General features: G+C 44.7%; 1 protein-coding gene across 3 annotated transcripts; it reads left to right on the top strand.

Moving 5' to 3' along the window:
- Window positions 1–5,339: 5,339 nt before the first annotated feature.
- On the top strand, window positions 5,340–21,485 carry TMEM165 (transmembrane protein 165). 3 transcript variants are annotated; one of them, XM_038400500.2, is made up of 6 exons: window positions 5,340–6,144; window positions 9,698–9,923; window positions 10,585–10,760; window positions 11,736–11,918; window positions 18,627–18,732; window positions 20,587–21,485. In XM_038400500.2, exons 1-6 carry the CDS (start codon window positions 5,929–5,931, stop codon window positions 20,661–20,663), a joined length of 984 nt encoding a protein of 327 aa, XP_038256428.1. In that variant the 5' UTR covers window positions 5,340–5,928; the 3' UTR covers window positions 20,664–21,485. The 3 variants fall into 3 exon arrangements, with proteins under 3 accessions (XP_038256428.1, XP_043369738.1, XP_043369737.1); XM_043513803.1 differs by lacking the exon at window positions 18,627–18,732 and having other exon boundaries at window positions 5,760–6,144; XM_043513802.1 differs by lacking the exons at window positions 18,627–18,732; window positions 20,587–21,485 and adding an exon at window positions 15,561–18,620 and having other exon boundaries at window positions 5,760–6,144.
- The last annotated feature ends 1,980 nt before the right edge of the window (window positions 21,486–23,465 follow it).

The following is a 23,465-nucleotide window of genomic DNA, read 5'->3' as shown; positions in this document are numbered from 1 at the left end:
TTATAAAATTGCAATCAGTTGTGCCAGATATACCATGTAAGATATCTGCAAAAACGTTAGTTTCCCAAATATTATGATCTCATTTGTTTTTTGTATCACATTTGTATTTTGGGGTATAGATATGTATCCATGTTTGTATTACAACATTTGTACTGGTTTCAGAGTAGCAGCCGTGTTAGTCTGTATTCGCAAAAAGAAAAGGAGTACTTGTGGCACTTCGAAGTGAGCTGTAGCTCACGAAAGCTTATGCTCTAATAAATTTGTTAGTCTCTAAGGTGCCACAAGTACTCCTTTTCTTTTTGCGAACATTTGTACTGTGCTTCTGGGTGACACCCCCAGACGGTTTGGGCATCAGCTCTTCCTAGCCTGCTTGATGGCCCATTAAGGACCATCAGCTATACGACTGATCCATTGAGAGAAGTCAGAGGATACACCTAATGACTCAGCAAGGCATGCATGGGCACGCCTATGGACAGAAAAGGCTTCCAAGCCAGCTGCTGAGCAGTTTGTGTTTGAAACAAGGAAGCACAAGCCGCATGGCAAAAGACTATAAAAGGCAGCTGCATCTTCTCCATATTTTTTTTTTCTTCAATCCTGCTTCTTACCTTTGGAGGAACTTTGCTACAAACTTAAGCTCTGAACAAAGGACTGAATGACCTATCCAAGCTGTGGATGTACTCCAGATACTTGACTTAAGCCAGCAGTTTATTCCATCACTGCTACAAGCCTGAACCAAGAACTTTGCCATTACTGTACTTAATTGATTCCTTTAACCAATTTTAACTCTCACCTTTCTTTCTTTTTATGAATAAACCTTTAGTTTTGAGATACTAAAGATTGGCATCAGCGTGATTTTTGGGTAAGATCTAAGTTATATATTGACCTGGGTGTGTGGCTGGCCCTTTGGGATCAGAAGAACCTATTATTTGGTGAGACTGGTTGTAAAGAACCACTCATTTCTGAATCCAGTGTTTTTGGTGGTGTTCTAAGAAATGGAATGCCTGAGGAAACTGCATTTATGTTTTCTTGTCAGCCAATGTGGTGAAACAAAAGTTTACTTTTGTTGCTAGTTTGGTGTATCCTATGGGAGATTAGCCACCAGTTTTGGGATGTATCTGCCTTATTTCTCAGCAGTTCGTCCTGAATTTGGTATCCTCATTTGTGACCCAATGAGGCATGGTTACAACTGGGCCCAGGCTGGAAGGGCGTCTGGCCTGTGAAGAAGATTATTAGAGCCATATTTAGGGTGAGAACTTACATACAACCAGCACGTATTAAGTGTATTAAGCTTCGTTTGCATGCTCTGTTTTATTTTTAGTAATCTGCCTTATTCTGTCTGCTACCTCCTTAACTACTTTAAAATACACCTGTTATAGTTAATAAATATATTTCTGGTTTACAATATAACCCAGTTTATGTGATTTCTAACGGGGGTGGGGGGAGGGCAGAAGTTGTGTATACCCTCTTCCACATTGAGGGAAGAGGTGAATTCCATATAATTTTGGGTTTGTACTCCACAGGTGGGTAGACATCTGAGTGCTATGGTAAGCCCCTTAAGCTGAGCCTTCTCAGAGCGGATCTCTGACTCTCTCTCTGCAGCTGGGTGTGGCCCTGTCTGTGTGGTTGGCTGGAAAAGGCTGGAGAGCCTAGCCCAGCGAGACCAGCTAAAAGGGCGCCCAGGCTGTCAGAATAGTCTGACTCAGTGGTGTCCCACCACACCAGGTGACACCCCCGGGGGTCCAACCCGTCACACAATGTACTCCATTTATAAGAATCACATCTGTCCTGGATGATTTGATTCTTATAAGTGGTTGATTCTTACATGCAGAATTGCAAAGAATGGATGGAATTGACCGTTCTTTTTTTAAACTAGCTTTTTTTTTATTCAATTGAGAAACATCTCATTTACCATAATTAAGTTATTTAGACTTTAAACATACTCAACATGGAACAAAACCATACCAACATTCTAAGTGAGCAACAGGCTATTAATTATTTTTATTATTATCCAATTATTTAGCTGGTGTTTTTATTCAAGGCAATTATTAATACTGTACAGCATGTTACAATTTTACACAAAGTGTGAGTTAGTGGAACTATATAACCTCTTATGGTAAAGATACAAATTTTAAAATCTCTCATATAAACTGCAACAAACATATGAAAGTGCATTACACAGACTTTTGTAGCATAAATATAAATTAACAGTATTGACTCATTAATATTTATTTTAGTGTCACCATCTGTCACCAGAGTGGCACGTCTGGCAGTGAGAATGCACAATGAAGTGGCACGGTCACTGATTACAAACTTGTCCAGTGTTCCCTGGATCATTGCATAATCCACAACATTATTAACTTCCTTTTCAATGTGATGTAGGAGGTTAAAAGCATCGAAGCCCCTGTATAATAGGCCATTTGTCAAAGTTTTCATCGCATCCTTCATCTGGGTCAAGGTTGGACCGATTAGCTCATCACCATCAGAGTCTGCCTCTGCATCGTTTTCAGGTTTCACTTCAAACTGGTCTCTGACCTCAGTCACCGTGTCCTCATTAGAGACAGGTTGTATAACAAAAGCATTGTCATTGATGTCTATCCGCTCTTCTCTTGGTGGATCAACAACAATTGCTTCCTCTATGGGGGGTATGACCAGACTTCCTTTTTTTCAGCAATTGCAGATTGTTCAAGCATTGATGTCAGTCTAGGCATTTGCAAGCACTAGACTGGCATCTAAAACAGTGGTTTTCAAACTTTTTTTTTTTTTTTTGGCAACCCAGTTGAAGAAAAGTGTTGATGCCTCTGACCCAACGGAGCTGGGGATGAAAGGTTTGGAGTGTGGGAAAGGCTGGGGCAAAGGGTTGGGGCGTGGGCATACCTCAGGTGGCTCTCAGTCAGCGGCGCAGCAGGGGTGCTAAGGCAGGCTTCCTCCCTGTCCTGGCACTGTGGACCATGCTGTGCCCTGGAAGAAGCCAGCAGCAGGTCTGGGTCCTAGGCGGAGGCATGCAAGTGGTTCCATGTGGGTCTCACCTGCAGGCACCACCTCCCCAGTGCAGAATCAGTGCTCAGGGCAGGTGCTGAGCTATCTCGCCCCCGCCTAGGAGCCGGACCTGCTGTTGGCTGCTTCTGGGGCACAGCACAGTATCGTAACAAGTAAGGACTAACGTGCCTTAGCCGGGCAGCACTGCCGACGGGACTTTTAATGGCCTGGTCGGCGGTGCTGACCAGCGCTACTGCAACCCACTGCCTTACATTCCGCGACCCACACTTTGAAAACTACTGATCTAAAAGACTGATCTTCCTGGCAATTTCCACAGCAGTGGCTTTGCTGTTCTCATCATCAATGTGGTGCAACACCCAGTGCAGGGGTGGCAAGTTGCATGAGCCCATGGTGCCTGGACTCCATCAAATTCAGGGCCTGGGGGACCCAGCTCCACCAATGTTCGGGGCCAGGTCTCTCCCTCAGCCCCGCCTGCCACCTCTGCGCACCTCCTCCAAGTATCCCCTGGTCCCGCCTGCTACCCCTGAGCGTCTCTGCCTGACCTGGGCAGCAGGCGGCTGCCCCCTGCAGCTCCGTGCTGCACTCCCTCACTGGCCGCTGCCAGCTACAAGGGAGCAGCACCGGGGGTAGGCTGAGGCGGCTGCTGCACGTGTGGAGGGAGGAGGCGTATGGCAGCAACTCTGAGTGGTGGTGGTGGTGGTGGTGTGGGCTTATCCTGGCTGGACCTCCTGAGCAACAGCCCAGGGAGGGATTGGGTGAGGGTCGTGCCAGGGAGGGCTGGGGGAAGCCTCCCCTGTGGCCCCCTACCCCAACCCTAGGGCAGCCTGCCTGCTGCACACCAAACTCCTCATCCCTGGGGCAGCCCCACACCTGCACTCCCTCCCGCACCCTAACCTTCTGTCCCAGCTCAGAGCCTGCACCCAAACCCCCTTCCAGAGCCCGCACCCCTCCCACACCCAAACTCTCTCCCAGAGCCTGCACCCCATACCCCTCCTGCATCCCAATACCCTGCCCCAGCCCAGAGCCTGCACCCCAAACTCCCTCCCAGAGCCTTAGGCAGGGGTGTATGTGTGTGTGGGGGGCAGCAGGACTTGGACCTGTTCTGGACTCCACCAAAAATTATACAAACCTGCTGACCCTGAGAACCATTTGTTTGCGAAAGTACCACTTGGCAGTTCTGATAATTCCCTGATCACATGGCTGAAGGATAGAAGTTGTAGTCTTTAGGAGGAAATTCAGGTTGGATATTCCTCAGTGCTACATCTTTTGTCACGTGGGCTGTGCAGTTGTCCACAAGTAGCAAAACCTTTCTCCTTTCCTGGCCCAACTTTCAATCCCAGTCATTCAGCCACTCACTGTATAGATAGATACCTGTCATCCAAGCAGACAGGTTTTGGGAAGACTATTGTATGACTCCAGAAGGTGGCATTTTTCATCTGCAAAAAGCATCTTTCTTTTTCCTGCCATGTTGACTCACACATAAATGGCACATCTTATTTCTACACTGGGATTATACTTGAGACATGCTACAGGCCTAGTAACGCAAGATGTCATCAAATTCAAAACAGCTCTGTTGGCTTATTACGTGTCATTGCACTTGATTATTGTACTACAAGTAGTCAGTTTGCCCCAAAATGATCCTTATGAGTGGATTGCTTGATTCTTACACTCGGAATATTTTAGCATGGTTAGTATAGGTATGATTTTGTCCCTGTGGTTTTGATCACTGTATGTGGCTAATTCTTATATCAGCGATTCCTATAAACGGAGTGCATTTGGCCTTGGTTGTTTGGGATGCTGCTAACCCTAAGGCCTCCGGCAGGGCAGAGGAATAGCTCAGTGGTTTGAGCATTGGCCTGCTAAAGCCAGGGTTGTGAGTTCAATCCTTGAGGGGGCCATTTAGGGATCTGGGACAAAAATTGGAGATTGGTCCTGCTTTGAGCAGGGGTTGGACTAGATGACCTCCTGAGGTCCCTTCCAACCTTGATATTCTATGAAAGCTCCTGGCTGGTCCCTTGGTGGTACTGGCTGCAGCTGCCGGGCCATGGACACCCGTTGACTCCTCCCCGCCCCCTGCAAGTGTGGGGGGCAACCAGTGAGGAAAGAGGGAAGGGAGCGAGGGTCAGTCAGGGAGCCACTAAGAGCCCCAGCCAGAAAGCGCTGCTCAGGCAGCTTGGCCTTGTGAGCGCAATGTCCTAACCCCCGAGCTATGGAGCCAGCTCGCCCTAGCCACGTGGAGCGGCACCTGCAGCGGGGCCATGCGCTGCCTTGAGCGGGGGCGTCTCGCTCCCTACAAAGCCGGCTTCCTCCCCCGGCCGCTCTCCGCCCGCACGGCCCGCCCAGCGAGACGGAGACAGCGCCGCGGGCCCCGCGCCAGGCGCTGCAACGCGCCGCGCGGCGGCTGCCGGCGCTCAGGAGCCTCGCTCTTCCGCCCCTCCCCCTCCCTTGGCACGGGGCACAAGGGGCCGGGCAGCGCGTTGCTAGGGCCGCAGGCTCAGGGGAAGGACACGTGACGCTTCCCCAGGCGGGCACTGGAGGAAGGGGGCGGGACATCGGGGTGTCACAAGATCGCACGTCTCAGACAAGGCCGGGTCCTCCTTAGCCGGGGAGGGGAGCAGCGTGGCTCAGCCTAACCTGTCAGCTCCGCGCTCTCACGTCGGTGAGGGCGATCGCAGCCAATCCGGGGCGCAGCGGAGCGGTGGGCGCGGGTTCGGTTGCTCGGCGCGCTGGAGGCGGCGCTTCTGTGTGAGCGCTTCCTGCCCTCCCCCCCCCCCCCACCCACCCGCGCGCTGGGACGCGGTGGCGGGCGGCGGTTGAGGCGGCTGCGGGGATCGGCCCGTCCTCGCCCGGGAGCGGCCATGGCGCGGCGCCGCTAGGTTTCCGCTGCGGGGTCAGGTCGAGCCGGGGCCGCTCCGCGAGTCGCAGGCCGGGATGGAGCCGGGGGGCGGCCGGCGGGGCCCGGAGGCAGCGCGGGGCCGAGCGTCCTGCCGGGCCGCCGCGCTGCTCTTCCTGATGCTCCTGGCCGCGCCCGCCGGGCTGCGCGCCGCCCTGGAGGAAGAGACCGGCAGGAACAAGGAGCCGCCGGCGCCGCCCCAGCAGCAGCAGCCGCAGCCCGCGGTGCAGGGGCTCGATCCGGCCCGGGCCGAGGTGAGGCGGGGGCCGTGTGGGTGGGGTGAGGGTGCCCCCGGCTCCCTCTCCTCGGTGCCCGGAGACCGGAGCCCTACGGCAGCGTCCTGGGCGGGGCTGGCTGGGGAGACTTGGGGCCGCCTGTCGCACAGCACCGGGCCGGGGGTGGATGAGTTCGGGGTGGGCTGGGGGTGAGTGTCGGGTGTCTCCAGCCTGCCGTGGTTTGGCGTCGCCTCCCCCGCCTGCTGAGCGCTCTTGGGTATGTGACCTAGGGTGCTTCTGCAGCATCCAAGCTTTAACTTGAAGGAAAAGGCGTTTAGCCCCATATGGCTTCCAAGCTAGCCTTGATTTACAGAATACCTAACTAATAACACGTAATTAAACTTAATTGCAGCGTAAAGGGCTGTATTCCCTTGGCCTTTCTGAAAACCTGCCATCGGCGGCAGTGGGGAGTCCGGCAATGGATAGAGAGGATTGTGCAATTTTAAATTGATACCCTGTGCACAGAACTGAATTAAAAGTGGATTTTGTTCCTCTCTGAATAAAGAATGGCTCTGGCTCACCTGGCTGAAGGGAGGGGCTGGTTAACTAGATCCCAGCATGTGTGCTGAAGCAAAGCTCCAATGGCTACAAATGAACAACAAAGACGAAGTCATTCATGCAAACGTACCAGCGTCTTATGCTTTAACTATTGAAATGTGTCATGTTTATTCCAGGTGTTCTGCATCGCTTAATACCGATCATCAATTAATCAAGCACAGTACTCCTTAGTGAGTTCCCACGTTAGGGAATGCTGCTGTAACACTTTGACCATGTGATTTAGGAGGAACTATAGAAGCCACTTAGTATTTCCATACTTGACACTGTGAGGGCAGAAGAAAGAGGGAAGCAGAGAGAACATGAGCGGTGTAGGCTAAAATGCAGAGAGGAAGGGAAGGAGCAAGATCAAACTGCAAGAGGAAAACAGTTGAGGCAGCAAAGTGGATAGAGGTGAAGAGATTGGGAAGACAGGGATAAGTGCTAGTGAGGAATGAAACATGAATGGAAAAATACTGTCTTTATTGTATTCCTAGCCTAATAAAGTTTAAAGCCAGCCCCTTCCCCCAACTATTTAACTTTCCCCAAAGGCCTGCAAGAGCTAATGAAGATTTCATCTACAGCTTGTTGAGGAGTCACTTCAGACCCAGACCTTCAGTCGTGGCTTGTTATCACAATCATCTGTTCTCTTATTCTTTCCCAGACATATAAAGTCTCTCTGACTATACAGTAATGCTTTCAGAAATGGAAAGATAATAATTTCCATCTGGCTCAACAGCAGTGTTTTGTTTTGTGTTTTTTTAAAGCAGCTCTTACGGGAATCTTGGTGCCTAATAAGGAATAGGTTATCGAGGTAAAGCTAATCTGTCCTTAAGGAACACCTGAATCTGTACAGGGATATAAATTGTTAGGTTTGTCAACATTTACTGATGAAAGGGGAGACTTTCAATGGCACAAAGAGCAGTTAGGCGCCTAACTCCTATTTGTGCCTCTGAAAATCTCCCTAAATACCTTGAACTGGACTGTCTTGAGGGCAGTGTTTAGGAAGTGTCTAGTATATTTTGGACATTATAGCAATCTAAATAATGCTAAGTATGTTGCTGGTAAACGTTTTCTTTAACTCCAGAAAAATTTCACTTTGCTCCTTGTCTCCACCTCCAGTTGTTGACTTCATATTCATTGGTATGTGGGGCTGACAGGCGGAGGCACGTACAGTATGCAAAGAGCGAAACAGTATGCAAGAAACTTGAACCTTTAGCCAACAAAACTTGACTCCTTAATCTTGATCTTCAAGTTAAATTTGTTAATGCATCATTCTAAAGAATTAGGTACTTTATGTTCACCATAGTTCCCTTGAGTGTTGGGACTATTTCTGCTATAGCTCTTTCTGTAAGAATTGACAATGGATGGCTGAAACTCCAGAATGGGATGATCATGGGATGCAACAAAGGAGCCTGTAGGCTGGAACGGAGGGATAAATACAAGGTGGTATTTTATTTGCTAGAAATTGGTCTACCAAAAACATGGGACATTGAGCTGGGGATTTGGCATTTGATAAAATGAACAGCAAAACATGACCACAAAAAGTAAGATAACTTAGGCGTGGGCTACGCTGGAGGGAGGGGGGCATTTCAAACTAAGATGCGCAACTTCAGCTATGCTATTCACGTAGCTGAAGTATCTTAGTTCAACTTACCTGGCCGTCCTCACGGCGGTGAGTCGACTGCTGTGGCTCCCCCATTGACTCCACTTACTTCTCCTGCCGAGGTGGAGTACAGGCGTCAATTTGAGGATCGATTTATTGCATCTAGACGAGACGCGATAAATCAATCCCCGATCGATGCGGGTAGTGAAGTCGTACCCTCAGTCTGAAAGCATTAATCTGATGACAGCTTGTTTGCTTACATGCTAGTGAACGGGGAACTGACTTCTCCAGGTCGTCTTGACATAACTTGTCTTAAATTGAAACTCATTACTAGCTTTTAATCTTTCAGTTCTGAAAATTAGGATTAATGTCTTCAATGTTGTAACATTCAAACTTGTTTAGATAACTTCACTGTTCTTGGTTCGGTCGGCTGATTCTAGCTGCCAACCAGTTGGTGAAAGTATCAGTAATGTGTGCTTTTTAGTCCCTATAGTGTGAAGCATGAGCTTTAAATGTAAATGGCTGTGTGCAGGATTTTAAGGGAGATTAGAAAGACTTGGTTCTGGAAAAGATGATTAACCACTTTTATTTATTAAATGTAGTGTAGTCTGTCATGCTTTTTTTTTCAGCTTTTTGCTGAAATGTGAACAACTTTTTATTTACTTCACTGTATGTTTTAACTTTTATGTTCTGGCTCTATATCTTTCTTTTTGCAAAATTCAGATTTCTTTTATTAGAGATCTCAAATGATCTTCACAAGGGAGATAAATAGTGTGCATGAGCTCACTAGAAACCTCTTTATGCTTTTCAAAAATAGGGCAGTGCACTTATGATGGCAGTAAAATAACATTTGTATCAAACTTCACTATGGCGTAGATAATAGAATTTTGGAAGGAAGAGAAGAAAGCTATACCTGATTGTGCTTAAACGTTAAGAAGCTTTACCCTTAAGTGTCCAAAATTAAGTGTCCATAGTATTGTAGCACAAGTATTAGATGTAATACAGTAACCCGAAAACTGCTTGCTTCACTGATCTGCCAAAATATTAGGAAGAGCCATGTATTGTAAATTGCAGTATTGCAGTGACTTGAGTGTACCTTCCATTTACTGTGATAGTGATCGCTGTACCTAAGTAATATAATCTGTACAAAGGTATTTCATTATTAATGATAGCAGGATATCATAGGTTAATGACTGATCACTATAGTCCCAGATGGGTGGTAGTCAGTCGTAGTTAAAAGATTCTGATGGAAGGAAAACTTCAATAATCCTGCTTGAAAATATTCTAATAAAAGGTATTGGATCATAATGGTTTGCAGTAGGAGAAAACTAGAGTTGAATTCTTTTGGGAGTTAAATGTTCAATCTTAAGCAATCATTTTCTTCTTTTACAGAAATGGCCCACGCCAGTTCCTCCAGTTCATCTCATCAATGAAGAATCTGCTGATAAAACTAACTTGGGGTTTATTCATGCTTTTGTGGCTGCCATATCAGTCATCATTGTGTCAGAGCTGGGGGATAAGACCTTCTTTATTGCAGCCATCATGGCAATGCGTTATAATCGTTTGACTGTAATGGCTGGTGCCATGCTTGCCTTAGGACTGATGACATGCTTATCAGGTTAGAACTCTTTGCTGCCTTTCTCAGAATTTACTGATTAAATGTATGTATATAGTCTGTCATTCTTAAATCTTAATCAAAGTGAAAATGAATGCAGCAGGTATGCAGGATTTGTTAGTGATTCTTTTCTATATAGCTTTAAGAGCTACCAGCTTTTTTTTGTCGTCCCTTCTAGTATTAAATTTTATGCCTTTCAAAGTAAATGCAATGGGATCTTATAACTCCATTCTTTAGTTGAAGAAAGAGGGCCCAACATGTATATTGATATAAATTGGACTCTCTTGGACTTTTGCTTACATACTGCTCTGTAGGTGTAAATGAGATTAAGGGCCAGGTTCTGTGATGCTTTTTCTGTGCAGTACTCAGAAAAAGTAGCCAGGATCTGGGAGGGGAAGGTAACTTTAGACATCTCTGGGATTCTGGGCTGGTGCTGCCCTCAGTGTAAGTTAGAGCAGCTCCAAAGGCTGCTGTCATAGCAATTTACCATAGCCACCAACACGGTGCTCTGTAGTTCAGAATACAGGAAAACAAAGTGTTTTTAATGTTCTGTAATAGGTCTCTGAACAGTTAACTTTGCTAAGGAGCAGCACTTACAAATAGTAACAATATCAATGGTCATCTTGGTATTATTTAACATATAATATAACTTATTTTCTTTCAGTTTTATTTGGCTATGCCACCACAGTTATCCCCCGAGTGTACACATACTATGCATCAACTGCACTGTTTGCAATTTTTGGCATCAGAATGCTTCGGGAAGGCTTGAAGATGAGCCCAGATGAGGGTCAGGAGGAGCTGGAAGAAGTTCAAGCAGAAATCAAGAAAAAAGATGAAGAAGTAAGTCATAAAGTACCTAGAAGTGATGACTAATGAAACAGTTAGGCCAGTTAAAGTTGCACAATTAAGGAAGAGCGGGCATGCGGATTGCTCAGTGGAATACGTGTGTATTAAGAGTCTGATGCAACAAATGTGTGGTTAACGATAGCATGAAAACAGACAGAAATGTCCCTCTTCACCATGGGACCACATAACAGAATGCCCTCTCTGCTAATTTCCTGAAGACTGTTTTAACAGCTGGCTGTAATTCTCAGCTGTATGTCTGCATTTTGAGGTGGGAGAGAGAACTGAATTACCTCTTCATAGAATTCATGCTTGAAATATGTATCTCTTTCACCTTGGGCTTTGCCAGCCAGAGTGTTGACACCTACCATTGCTGCTGCTTTTTTTTTTTTATAACCGTTAGGTAGAGTAATACTGAAGCTAGTGTTGCTGCAGGTGTCCTTCTGAATGTAACTTAAGCAGAATACTGCAGCTGTAAGGAATACAGTTAATACAATTTATCTGGAGCGTTAGTTTTATTTCTTGTCACTAATTTTACTGTCTTCCCCTTTCCCACCACCGTTTATCACCATAATAATGCAATCAGTTTCTTCTCAATATAATTAAAAATAGCATAACTCATTATGTATCATTTTCTAAAATAAACTATTTTTCCTGCTTTAAAATGCTTGTCCTATGTTTCTGCCTACTTCGCACATTTGTAGTAGGAGCTAAATATTTGGATTGTCTAAATGTGCAGTTGCACAGCTTTGAGGCAGACAGTAACTTGGAGGAAAAGAGTAAGTGTAGATATATAAATTGTAGGTAACCTTGGGTGGTAGGCAGTATGTTATATTCAACAGCTAAGTGTATTGTTCAAAGTCTAACTGTCCTGGATATTAAATTATTGGGTTTACATTTGAGCAGTATTTGCATTGGGATATTTGGATAATATTTCAGTTCTTCTGATGGATTTCTTGTTTTCGTTTCCAGTTCCAGAGAACGAAACTGTTAAATGGGCCAGGAGATGTGGAAACAGGGACAGGCACAAATATACCTCAGAAGAAGTGGCTGCATTTTATTTCTCCAATTTTTGTTCAAGCTTTTACTTTAACGTTTGTAGCAGAATGGGGTGATCGGTCTCAATTGACAACAATAGTTCTGGCAGCAAGAGAGGTGAGTGTGATTGATGCAAAATGCCCACTGTTCTTTTGTCCTGTTTTTAATATTGGCAGCGGATGAGGTGGAGAGGCAGATGGTATATCCTTCATCAGCACATCAGATTCTTCCTTGTAGTTTATTAGATATATCCAATTAATGTTGGGAGCATATGGAGGCATGAATCTGAAGGCAGTGTGGTTATTTCTGTGCATCCTCAATACTTAAGGTGCTATTGCTGTTACAGACTCCCTCTAAAGATACAGTTATATTGTTTGCTGCATGGTTTAGGACTGCAAGTGTCATTTCAGAAAAAGCTGTTTCTCTCTTCAGCTGTACAGTATAAGAGATGGTTATTGCATGGAACAACGTGACAATCATTTAAGAAACCTTTTCAGAAATGGTTTCAGAGTAGCAGCCGTGTTAGTCTGTATTCGCAAAAAGAAAAGGAGTACTTGTGGCACCTTAGAGATTAACAAATTTATTAGAGCATAAGCTTTCGTGAGCTACAGCTCACTTCATCGGATGCATTTGGTGGAAAAACAGAGGAGAGATACACACACACACACACACACACACACACACACACACACACACACACACACACACACACACACACACACACACACACACACACACACACACACACACACAGAGAGAGAGAGAACATGAAACAATGGGTTTATCATACACACTGTAAGGAGAGTGATCACTTAAGATAAGCCATCACCAGCAGCAGGGGGGGGAAAGGAGGAAAACCTTCCATGGTGACAAGCAGGTAGGCTAATTCCAGCAGTTAACAAGAATATCAGAGGAACAGTGCGGGGTGGGGTGGGGGGGAGAAATACCATGGGGAAATAGGTTTCGGAGTAGCAGCCGTGTTAGTCTGTATTCGCAAAAAGAAAAGGAGTACTTGTGGCACCTTAGAGACTAACAAATTTATTAGAGCATAAGCTTTCGTGAGCTACAGTAGCTCACGAAAGCTTATGCTCTAATAAATTTGTTAGTCTCTAAGGTGCCACAAGTACTCCTTTTTCTTCATGGGGAAATAGTTTTACTTTGTGTAATGACTCATCCATTCCCAGTCTCTATTCAAGCCTAAGTTAATTGTATCCAGTTTGCAAATTAATTCCAATTCAGCAGTCTCTCGTTGGAGTCTGTTGTTGAAGCTTTTTTGTTGAAGGATAGCCACTCTTAGGTCTGTGATCGAGTGACTAGAGAGATTGAAGTGTTCTCCAACTGGTTTTTGAAAGTTATGATTCTTGACGTCTGATTTGTGTCCATTCATTCTTTTACGTAGAGACTGTCCAGTTTGGCCAATGTACATGGCAGAGGGGCATTGCTGGCACATGATGGCATATATCACATTGGTAGATACGCAGGTGAAGGAGCCTCTGATAGTGTGGCTGATGTGATTAGGCCCTATGATGGTGTCCCCTGAATAGATATGTGGAAAGAGTTGGCAACGGGCTTTGTTGCAAGGATAGGTTCCTGGGTTAGTGGTTCTGTTGTGTGGTGTGTGGTTGCTGGTGAGTATTTGCTTCAGGTTGGGGGGCTGTCTGTAAGCAAGGACTGGCCTGTCTCCCAAGATCTGTGAGAGTGATGGGTCGTCCTTCAGGATAGGTTGTAGATCCTTGATGATGCGTTGGAGAGGTTTTAGTTGGGGGCTGAAGGTGATGGCTAGTGGCGTTCTGTTCTTTTCTTTGTTGGGCCTGTCCTGTAGTAGGTGACTTCTGGGTACTCTTCTGGCTCTGTCAATCTGTTCCTTCACTTCAGCAGGTGGGTATTGTAGTTGTAGGAATGCATGATAGAGATTTTGTTGGTGTTTGCCTCTGTCTGAGGGGTTGGAGCAAATGCGGTTATATTGTAGCGCTTGGCTGTAGACAATGGATCGAGTGGTATGATCTGGATGAAAGCTAGAGGCATGTAGGTAGGAATAGCGGTCAGTAGGTTTCTGATATAGGGTGGTGTTTATGTGACCATTTTTATGGCTGAATTAGAACAACGCTTCCTCAGCTCTCGTCCCCTAATGCCCCTACTCTACTTGCGCTACATTGATGACATCTTCATCATCTGGACCCATGGAAAAGAAGCTCTTGAGGAATTCCACCATGATTTCAACAATTTCCATCCCACCATCAACCTCAGCCTGGACCAGTCCACACGAGATCCACTTCCTGGACACTACGGTGCTAATAAGTGATGGTCACATAAACACCACCCTATATCAGAAACCTACTGACCGCTATTCCTACCTACATGCCTCTAGCTTTCATCCAGATCATACCACTCGATCCTTTGTCTACAGCCAAGCTCTACGATATAACCGCATTTGCTCCAACCCCTCAGACAGAGACAAACACCTACAAGATCTCTATCATGCATTCCTACAACTACAATACCCACCTGCTGAAGTGAAGAAACAGATTGACAGAGCCAGAAGAGTACCCAGAAGTCACCTATTACAGGACAGGCCCAACAAAGAAAATAACAGAACGCCACTAGCCATCACCTTCAGCCCCCAACTAAAACCTCTCCAACGCATCATCAAGGATCTACAACCTATCCTGAAGGACGACCCATCACTCTCACCGATCTTGGGAGACAGGCCAGTCCTTGCTTACAGACAGCCCCCCAACCTGAAGCAAATACTCACCAGCAACCACACAACAGAACCACTAACCCAGGAACCTATCCTTGCAACAAAGCCCGTTGCCAACTCTGTCCACATATCTATTCAGGGGACACCATCATAGGGCCTAATCACATCAGCCACACTATCAGAGGCTCCTTCACCTGCGCATCTACCAATGTGATATATGCCATCATGTGCCAGCAATGCCCCTCTGCCATGTACATTGGCCAAACTGGACAGTCTCTACGTAAAAGAATGAATGGACACAAATCAGACGTCAAGAATTATAACATTCAAAAACCAGTTGGAGAACACTCCATTACAGACCTAAGAGTGGCTATCCTTCAACAAAAAAAACTTCAAACACAGACTCCAACGAGAGACTGCTGAATTGGAATTAATTTGCAAACTGGATACAATTAACTTAGACTTGAATAGAGACTGGGAATGGATGAGTCATTACACAAAGTAAAACTATTTCCCCATGTTATTTCTCCCCCCCACCCCACCCCCGACTGTTCCTCTGATATTCTTGTTAACTGCTGGAATTAGCCTACCTTGTTTGTCACCATGAAAGGTTTTCCTCCTTTTTCCCCCCCCTGCTGCTGGTGATGGCTTATCTTAAGTGATCACTCTCCTTACAGTGTGTATGATAAACCCATTGTTTCATGTTCTCTGTGTGCGTGTGTATATAAATCTCTTTTTTTTTTTTTTTTTCCACCAAATGCATCCGATGAAGTGAGCTGTAGCTCACGAAAGCTTATGCTCTAATAAATTCGTTAGTCTCTAAGGTGCCACAAGTACTCCTTTTCTTTTCAAAAACGTCAGGCTAAGCAGATATTGCTATTAAAACTATTTATAGCTTTAAAGAGGAACTTGTAATTTGATCAATCCTTAAAACTGTTAAAAGCTGATTGTTTCTTAGAATCCAAAATGCATTATCTTATTAGATGTACCACCATTAATTGTAAGCTGCTTTGAAAAATAAGCATTGAAATGCTATTTCTATCGATGGACATCAACAGTGCTGCTAAAGCAAGAAAGACAATGAGAAGGGGAATCCAGGTAAGCTTCTGGCCTGTTGGAAATGGAGAGGGAAAGATAATCTTTCTAGATAGGTTCATACATGCTGCGTTTCTCTTTTCTATTATATATTCTTATTACACACACACAAACATTATGCTTGCAAAATCAAGCACTCAGAAGGTGGTAGGAACTACCAGAACAAAGGTGGTGCGTGCAACCTTAATTTGGCCTCTTTGTGTATATGCATTAGGATAGTATTTAATTACATTATTACACACTATTTTTCCACAGGACCCTGGCCTTTCAGTGCACAGGATGGAACTGCCCTGGAGACGAGTATTTCACAAACCCTGACTATCTTTACAACATCCCTATGAGACAAAAAGTTTAAGATCAGAAGTAACCATGAATATTTGGTGTCCAATTTGAGACTCCCAAGATCTTCAAGCTTGTGTAGTGGAGGAAGCTGTTGTCTTGAGACCCTTGCTTCCTTTGTTGCAGAAGTTGGAAGATGTATAGTGAATGAGGCAGGGGACTGCCAGAAGAGAAAGGAAGGTCTTGTGGTTAAAGCAATTTGGTGATTTCCTGGAAGATTTGGTTCTATCCCTGCCTCTGCACAGAGTGCCTGTGTGATGCTGGACAAATTGCTTAAACAAAACTTTTCATAGGTGGTCACTAATTGTGTTTCTAACTTTCCAGGTACTCATCTTGAGACCCTGGATTCTGATTTGCAGAAGTGCTGAGTGCTCACAACTGCAACTAAAGTCCAATGGGAGCTATGGTTTGAACATGTAAAGTGCTATATAATGCTAAGTTTAATCAGGTGTTGGGAAGTATCAAGTTGGACACCCAAAATTAGTGGATGCTTTTGACCTTACACACACACGGCCTCATAGTTCCTCCCTCACAGGGGTGTTGCGGGGGTAAGTCAATTAATGTTTGTGAAGGACTCCAATACCATAGTGATGAGTGCCAGAGAGAAACACATGAGAAAATTAATAATTCTGTCATCAGACCAGGGTTTGAATAGTGTGGATTGTTCAAATATGTATTCAGATATGTTCAAATAGTATTTGAACAATGAGGAGAAAACAAAATATTGAGTAGCCCCTCCTTAAGTGAACCCTATCTATTCCGGGCACTGAAGGAGGCAGGCATCCTGTGATCATGTAACTAGATTAACTATGTATGAAGTGAGCTGTAGCTCATGAAAGCTTATGCTCAGATAAATTCGTTAGTCTCTAAGGTGCCACAAGTACTCCTTTTCTTTTTGCGAATACAGACTAACACGGCTGCTTCTCTGAAACCTGTCAAAATAATCATAATGGTGAATTAAGGTATCTCAGGCAACCTGAAGTTTGGCATTCCTAACTTTTGAATGCTCAACTCTGGAACTTAATGTATTGTAAAAGTAATTTTTATGTTCAGTTTCCTAGGTTTTAAAAACAAACTGGGAAAAAATAAATTCCATCATGTAGCATGACATTGACACCCTCGTGGGTCATCAGCAGGGTTGGAGCCTTTAGATCAACCACACAAACCTCTACCACTTGAGCTAGCAGAATAACTAACTGATAGCAGTAGTAGGTTGTCATCTTCTGTGTACCAGCACTAGCTGCATATGAAATACATTTTGCCAGAGGGTTTCACAGATTTGCTGACAGCAGAGGACTGGTGAGACTCAGGAATTTTGGGTTCCATTCCAGTCTGTGGAGGGGAATGTGTTCTTTTGCCCGTTCCCTCCCCCCAAATGTGACCCCTTTTTGCCTTGTCCCCTCCATCCTTTCCCTGTCTTGTCTCTTCTGCACCCATGGCTCCTCATCCCAATCCAGTTCTCCCTTGCCTAGCCTGTACATGTCTCCCCCTCTCTGGGCTCCTTGTCCCATCAGTTGCTTTCTACATCTCCATGGATCCTTGTTCTCGTCTCCTTGCCTAGCCAGTCGCAATCTACTCCCCTTCTGGGTCTGATGTTTCCCTGAATAGACTTTTTCTTCTCTTTGCTTTCTAGAGACTCTCTCCTCTTCCCCTCCCCAAGCATTCCTTGTAGGGAAGAAATACTGTCATTTCTTTTTCCTTCTGTTGAGAGATCTAACACCTTTCTTTCCTAGAGGAAGTACAAAAAGTTTCAAAAGTACAAATGACAATTAGGCACCCAGCTGCTACTTTTGCCTTTTGAAGATTTCCCCAAGTCATTTTTGGTGTTAAAACAGTCTAGGATTGTTAATTATATTCCCGACTACTGTAAGAAGGTAAGACAGAAGGGGAGAGTACCTTGAGAAGCTATGTAACAGTTACTGCCGTGTTTATTCTCTATAGCAGAGCAATTGTCATGTCTTTTTTTATTTTCCCTTCTAGTAATCTTTTTAACAAAAATAATAGCTCTAAAGCCTTCAACTTTGTAACGTGGTTTTATGCAGTCGAAAACTTCATCCGGTGATGTTATGGTTGTGACTATTCTGGTAAACCTAGAATAGAATAACAATTTCCATCTAGGCTAAAACTTGGTACCTGTATTTCCAGTCCTAGTCCCTCTGATATCATACTTCTTTGGGTGGCCTCTTTAGAGTAGGTGCACTGGCCTTGTGGACCTTGACAAAATACTTCTGGTAACTAGCATGCGCTCTGACTACCAAAAGTTCCTCTTTACAGTTTCAGTTTGACATTTCTTAACTTTTGAGTTAGTGTTCTTCTAATTGTGTAGTGTTGCTTTGCTTCTAGCCAGCTGTCAGCCTCCACCCTAGAGGTGGCTGCTTTTCAGTGGTGGGTAAACAAAGTGAATTCTGGTTGTGTGTGTTAAACCACTTAAAGATGGTCGAAAAGTGCCATAATAGGCTTCTCCTGATTTATCAGATTTTAAGTCTTTTTTTCTTTTGTGATTGTTCCTCAGTAGGAAACAACTGCTGTTGAGCCATGCAAAACCCCTCAGGAGGGTTGATGATATTCTCTGGGGGTAACCTTGCCTTGCAGCAAACTAGGAAAGCATAATTTTTTTTCCTGGTAGACTGCTGTTTGAGCCTTGTAGGGTTTCAACTGTGCTAATGTTGATCGTTTTTGTGTTTGCATAGGATCCCTATGGTGTGGCAGTGGGAGGAACAGTGGGACACTGTCTATGCACTGGGTTAGCAGTTATTGGAGGAAGGATGATAGCACAAAAAATTTCTGTTAGGACTGGTAAGTGAAATCTCATTCTAACTGAAAAAAGAAATACTGAACATAACTCTAGCTGGCTTCAGGGACCATCAGAATGAAAATGATGGTATGCACACTTGAGGTGCGGTTAAAGGCAGTGGTTTTTAATGCTAAAGAAGGTATGTGAAGGAGCTTAAATCAGTGTGTTTAACTTAAGTTTTGATTGTCACACTGTGAAACTCACCGGAGGCTTTTATAGCTGCCTTTAGGACTTCACTTCCACTTCGCCCTCTTCCTCTGAAGACTTGATCCTCTGATTTTCACATGACTGCACCTTCTGCACTGGAGAGCTCTCAAGGTATATCTACACCGCACACTTCTTCCAGCAGCAGATAGAATACATACATGGCTTGTTCCCCCAGCATGGGTATAAATAGCACTGTACATGGTGAAGCATGGCGTAGGGGAGTAAAGTGAAGACACACTTGAACCATGTGGTATGTACCCTACATGGTTCTCTACTCGCCCAAGCAGTGCCGCTCCCATTGCTGCTGTTTTCACACTGCCTCCCTGTTGCCAGAGTCTATCCACGACATGCGGAGCTACACACCACAGTGTGGACACAGCCTACTTTTCACTGCACACATAGCCTACGTGCCACCGCAAGTAGAACCAGCCAAGCTAAGATTGTGCATTCCTTGCAGCGTAGTGTTGTTGGCGCTATGGAGGAGCTCAGTCCAGGAGCTCAATCGTAATCATGTTTGGTAATATAACAAGTCTTTTCTTACTGTGATTTGAGTTTCAGGTAGGTACTGAATTCCAGTATCAGGGTTTAAAAGTAAATTAAGATGAGGCGCATAATTCACCTCCTGGGGTATGGAGGTGGAAGAAAACCTTAAGCATCTAAGAAACGCAAAGTATGCTGTCTGGCAAACAGCAGCAGGGATTCTACCCTCTAGGAGTTTAGACTGGGTCTAAGGAGGGGGATTAAGGAGGTTAGGCTATCAGAAAATCCCAGCTCTCTCTCAACCTTTTTTAGAGCTATTGTACATGTACTACTTTTTCAGAGTATCAGCTGTGCATAGAGGGTGTTTCTATAATATTTTTGACTAACAGGGATATGCCCATCTTGGAAGCAGGCCACAGCTTGTTCCAAATGTAATTAGTCTTATTTTCTTGCCCCCGGAAAAGGTACAAGACACCAAGAAAATTCATTTCTGCAGCAATAACGTGCACACATTTTAAAAGTAAACACTATATTTGTGAAACTGAGATAGTCCTCTGTTTACACTGGCCAAGGAAATGTTAGTATCTCATTAGCAAATAGTGACTTATGATGCTGCTGAGAAACATCATGATACAATTTCTCTGGTCACTGGAGTTGTAGTTGTAATGTTTCTGAAGTCAGATTTTTGGTGTTGGTATAATCTGGAGAACTGTGCTAGTGGTGCTCATCAACATTTGCTCTTTGTGACTGCACCTTTGCCTTAATGTAGAGTAAAGTAGGGTTGTGTTTGGTGTCTGTTTGTTTTGTTTTTTTTTTTTTTTTTTTTCTTGCTCCTCTCAGCCAAAACTTCTCAATTCTGGGGGAGCAGGCTACATTTTATTCTGGCTTATGTATATTAGAGTTAAAACCAAGTTTCATTTTAAGGATCAAAATTTATCCTTATTTACATCAGTGCAGCTGGACAGTAGGATGACAAAAGAGAGACCTTGGCAGGGTGCTGCATGAGCCAGAAATAACTTCTTGTTCAGGCAGTTTAAATAACCTCTGAACTGTGGAAGTCAAGTCCATGAAAATGGACCCCTCATGAGGCATGGTAGAAGTGAATTTAACTTGTTTTAAAACTATTTTTACCTGTACAACATCTAACTTTTTTCTTTTTTGTCTTTCAGTGACAATCATAGGAGGCATTGTTTTCTTGGCATTTGCATTCTCTGCACTATTTATAAGCCCGGAGTCTGGTTTTTAACAAGCTTTTTTTCATTGTCTTTAAAAAGCAAGGATCGGGAGCAACAAATCTGTCCTTGTGTGTTGCTGTATATAATGTACAGGTATTGTTGCTAAACACGCACTGAAAATGAGATACTGCACTTCTATAGCAATGCATTTGGCACATTCATGGACCCTATGCCATGAAGATCTGCTTCCTGTCTGGTTTGCAAGGTGTATTTAGGTGGTGGTTGGGTGCCCCACAGGATTTGAGTGGCTTTCTCACTTGCTGAACCTGATCAGATGGGTTTTGAGGATCTGCATCCACAAACATGAGGCTTCCTTCCTCTGTTCCACATGATCACTATTGCTGTCCTAGAGCTTATCCATCTGGCAAGATGAGCTGCCACCTTGCCAACTAGCATTATGCTGTTACAAATTTCCCAATATTAAGGAGAAAATCGTTGACTCTCACACTTCACTTCCAGGATGCCCTGGTAGCCTAAGAAACCTGAGGGCAGCTCCCATGCCATTAAGTGACTGAGCCACCTATTGAAATGTTCAGAATTAATTTAAAAAGGCAAATATCTTAATCAGGGTCTTTGGTATGAAGTCAACAAAAGTGCTGACTCACGACGTACTGTTTTCAACAACAGACAATCTGGCTAGATCTGATTTTCTTTATTAAACAATTCTTTTTTGTATTAATCATAGTAATAAAATAGTCAATATTTGACAATGCTGCATTCCCAAATTTGAACAATAATGCAGTTCTTGTAGATTAAGATATATTCATTTTCTTTAATAGTGTAATGGGGGGAATGGAAATAAACAGTGGTGTCTCCATTTTAGTTACTTTCAACTTTTTTTTTGATGGTGGTTCATTTAATTCCCTTAGCAGAGAGCAAGGTAATGGCTGCTTGCATGCACTGAGGGAGAGGTTCACTTCTTATTCAGGTACGGTTGAAAAAGGCAGCTATGTTGATTTTGTGTTTGGAGCGATAAGATGTTATGACAACTTTTGCACAGCTTCGTTACTGGAATATACCTGTAAGCACTCTGCTGTTTATACAGTGTGAAGCTGGCTTCTGAATTCACACCAGGTCCATGGCGTATAATGCAGTGTTTTAAGTTGAAATACGTGAAGTAGCAGACTTCTGTAAAGTGCAGTCCATGATGGCTGGCTTTGGCAGGTGCCCTAAGACACACACAAATACTGAGTCTGACATAGTTGTAGGCTTGAAGTGTAACTTTCACAAACACTTGAACTGGAAACTTCTTGGAGCAGGCAAACCTTGATCAAAAAAGCAATGGTCTAGATGCCCTCAGATTATAGCATGTATGTACCAAACTAACTGTACCTTTAACTGTAGTAATTGCCTTCCCCCCCAGCACTTACTCTAAGATGTTCCTCTATATAACCCCCAACAACAAAAACCTAAATGCACCCCTCTAAAGTGCCTCTTTGACTAATCTTTCTAACAATTAATTGCAAGCAGATTAACATTTACTTTAGTATACTTGCATTTGAAGTGGGTTATTTACACCAACATCAAACTTGCCAGAAAACTGAACCTCAGCATATTTTGTTTGGATTAATTTGCTTTTTTAAGGTTTCTGAAGATCTGTGGAAAGTTATAGAAATAAAGTGAATCAAACTATGGTCTTTTAGCCTCCCATCCTCAAACTCCTACTAACTGTACTAAAGTTTCCAGATCAAGATACCGCTTGCCACTTCGGAAGGGGTCTGAAGGTGGTGACTTCAGCATTGCAGATAGGGACTCTGACTAGTCTAAATAGCTGCTGCCTCTTTAAATTTAAAGTCCTGAGGCTGCCCAACAACTGAGTCCTAGTGTGACTTTGTTTCCTAGCCTACATGCCCATCTATTAACAATCCCAGAGATGTGACCTGACCACACCTGCATGCGAGCATCATCCAGGCTCAACTCCAGGTTGGAAAAACGGCTTTAAGGGGCTGGCTTGGTGCTTCTGGGAGAAGCACAGTACTTGCAAGACTGTAGTTGGAAAAGCCCCTGCTCCAGCCTGTGGTTTTATGACCCTAATGCCACAATCCTTGGCCTTCAGGAAGTGCACCTAACTCTGTTTTTAGAACTGGGGAAGGAGGTGGCACAGAACACACTTTGGGCTAGATTCACATTAAAGTTGTGTCAAAACACTTACAGCTTAAGTGCCTAGCAAATCGCTGGGATATAAGCCTTGGTTAGGTGCCTATACAATGACTGGGAAGAAATAGGATTCACAAACGCCTGCTAAGCAGGGAGCTACACCTGAGCTAGGCTGTGGTGTTCTGCCCCAGCGAGATCACTTAAGAGATTAAGGAGTCTGCTATAAATACCCATTTGGCTTTTAGCTCATGCACTAAGCGAGGGGGTCTCAAACTCAAATGCCCACGAGGGTCACACCACTGATCACCCCCCCACTCTATCTCTTCCATGAGGCCCCACCCCTTCCCCAAAATACCCACCCCCTCACTGCCCCCAGGGGCACAGGGTGCATCAGGAGGTTGGGGTGGGTCAGGGGGCTCAGGAGGTTGGGGTGTGGCATGCGTCAGAGGGTTGGGGTGCAGGGGGGTGTGGGTCCAGGCTGGTGTGCACCGGGGGCAGGGCAGGCTGCCTGCCCTGCCCCACGCTGCTCCAGGAAGCAGCCGGAACCTGGGGCAGGGGGCACAGGGGTCTATGCGTTGCCCTGGCTACTCCTCCAGGTACCTTCCCTCGAAGCTCCCATTGGCCAGGAACAGGGAACCGTGGCCAATGGGAGCTTCGGGGGAGGTACCTAGAGGAGCGGCCAGGGCAACACGCAGACCCCTGTGACCCACCACCCC

This window comes from Dermochelys coriacea, chromosome 4 (assembly GCF_009764565.3).
Source record: "Dermochelys coriacea isolate rDerCor1 chromosome 4, rDerCor1.pri.v4, whole genome shotgun sequence".
NCBI classification, from domain to species: domain Eukaryota; kingdom Metazoa; phylum Chordata; order Testudines; family Dermochelyidae; genus Dermochelys; species Dermochelys coriacea.
This window is presented reverse-complemented; position numbering and strand designations above follow the sequence as displayed.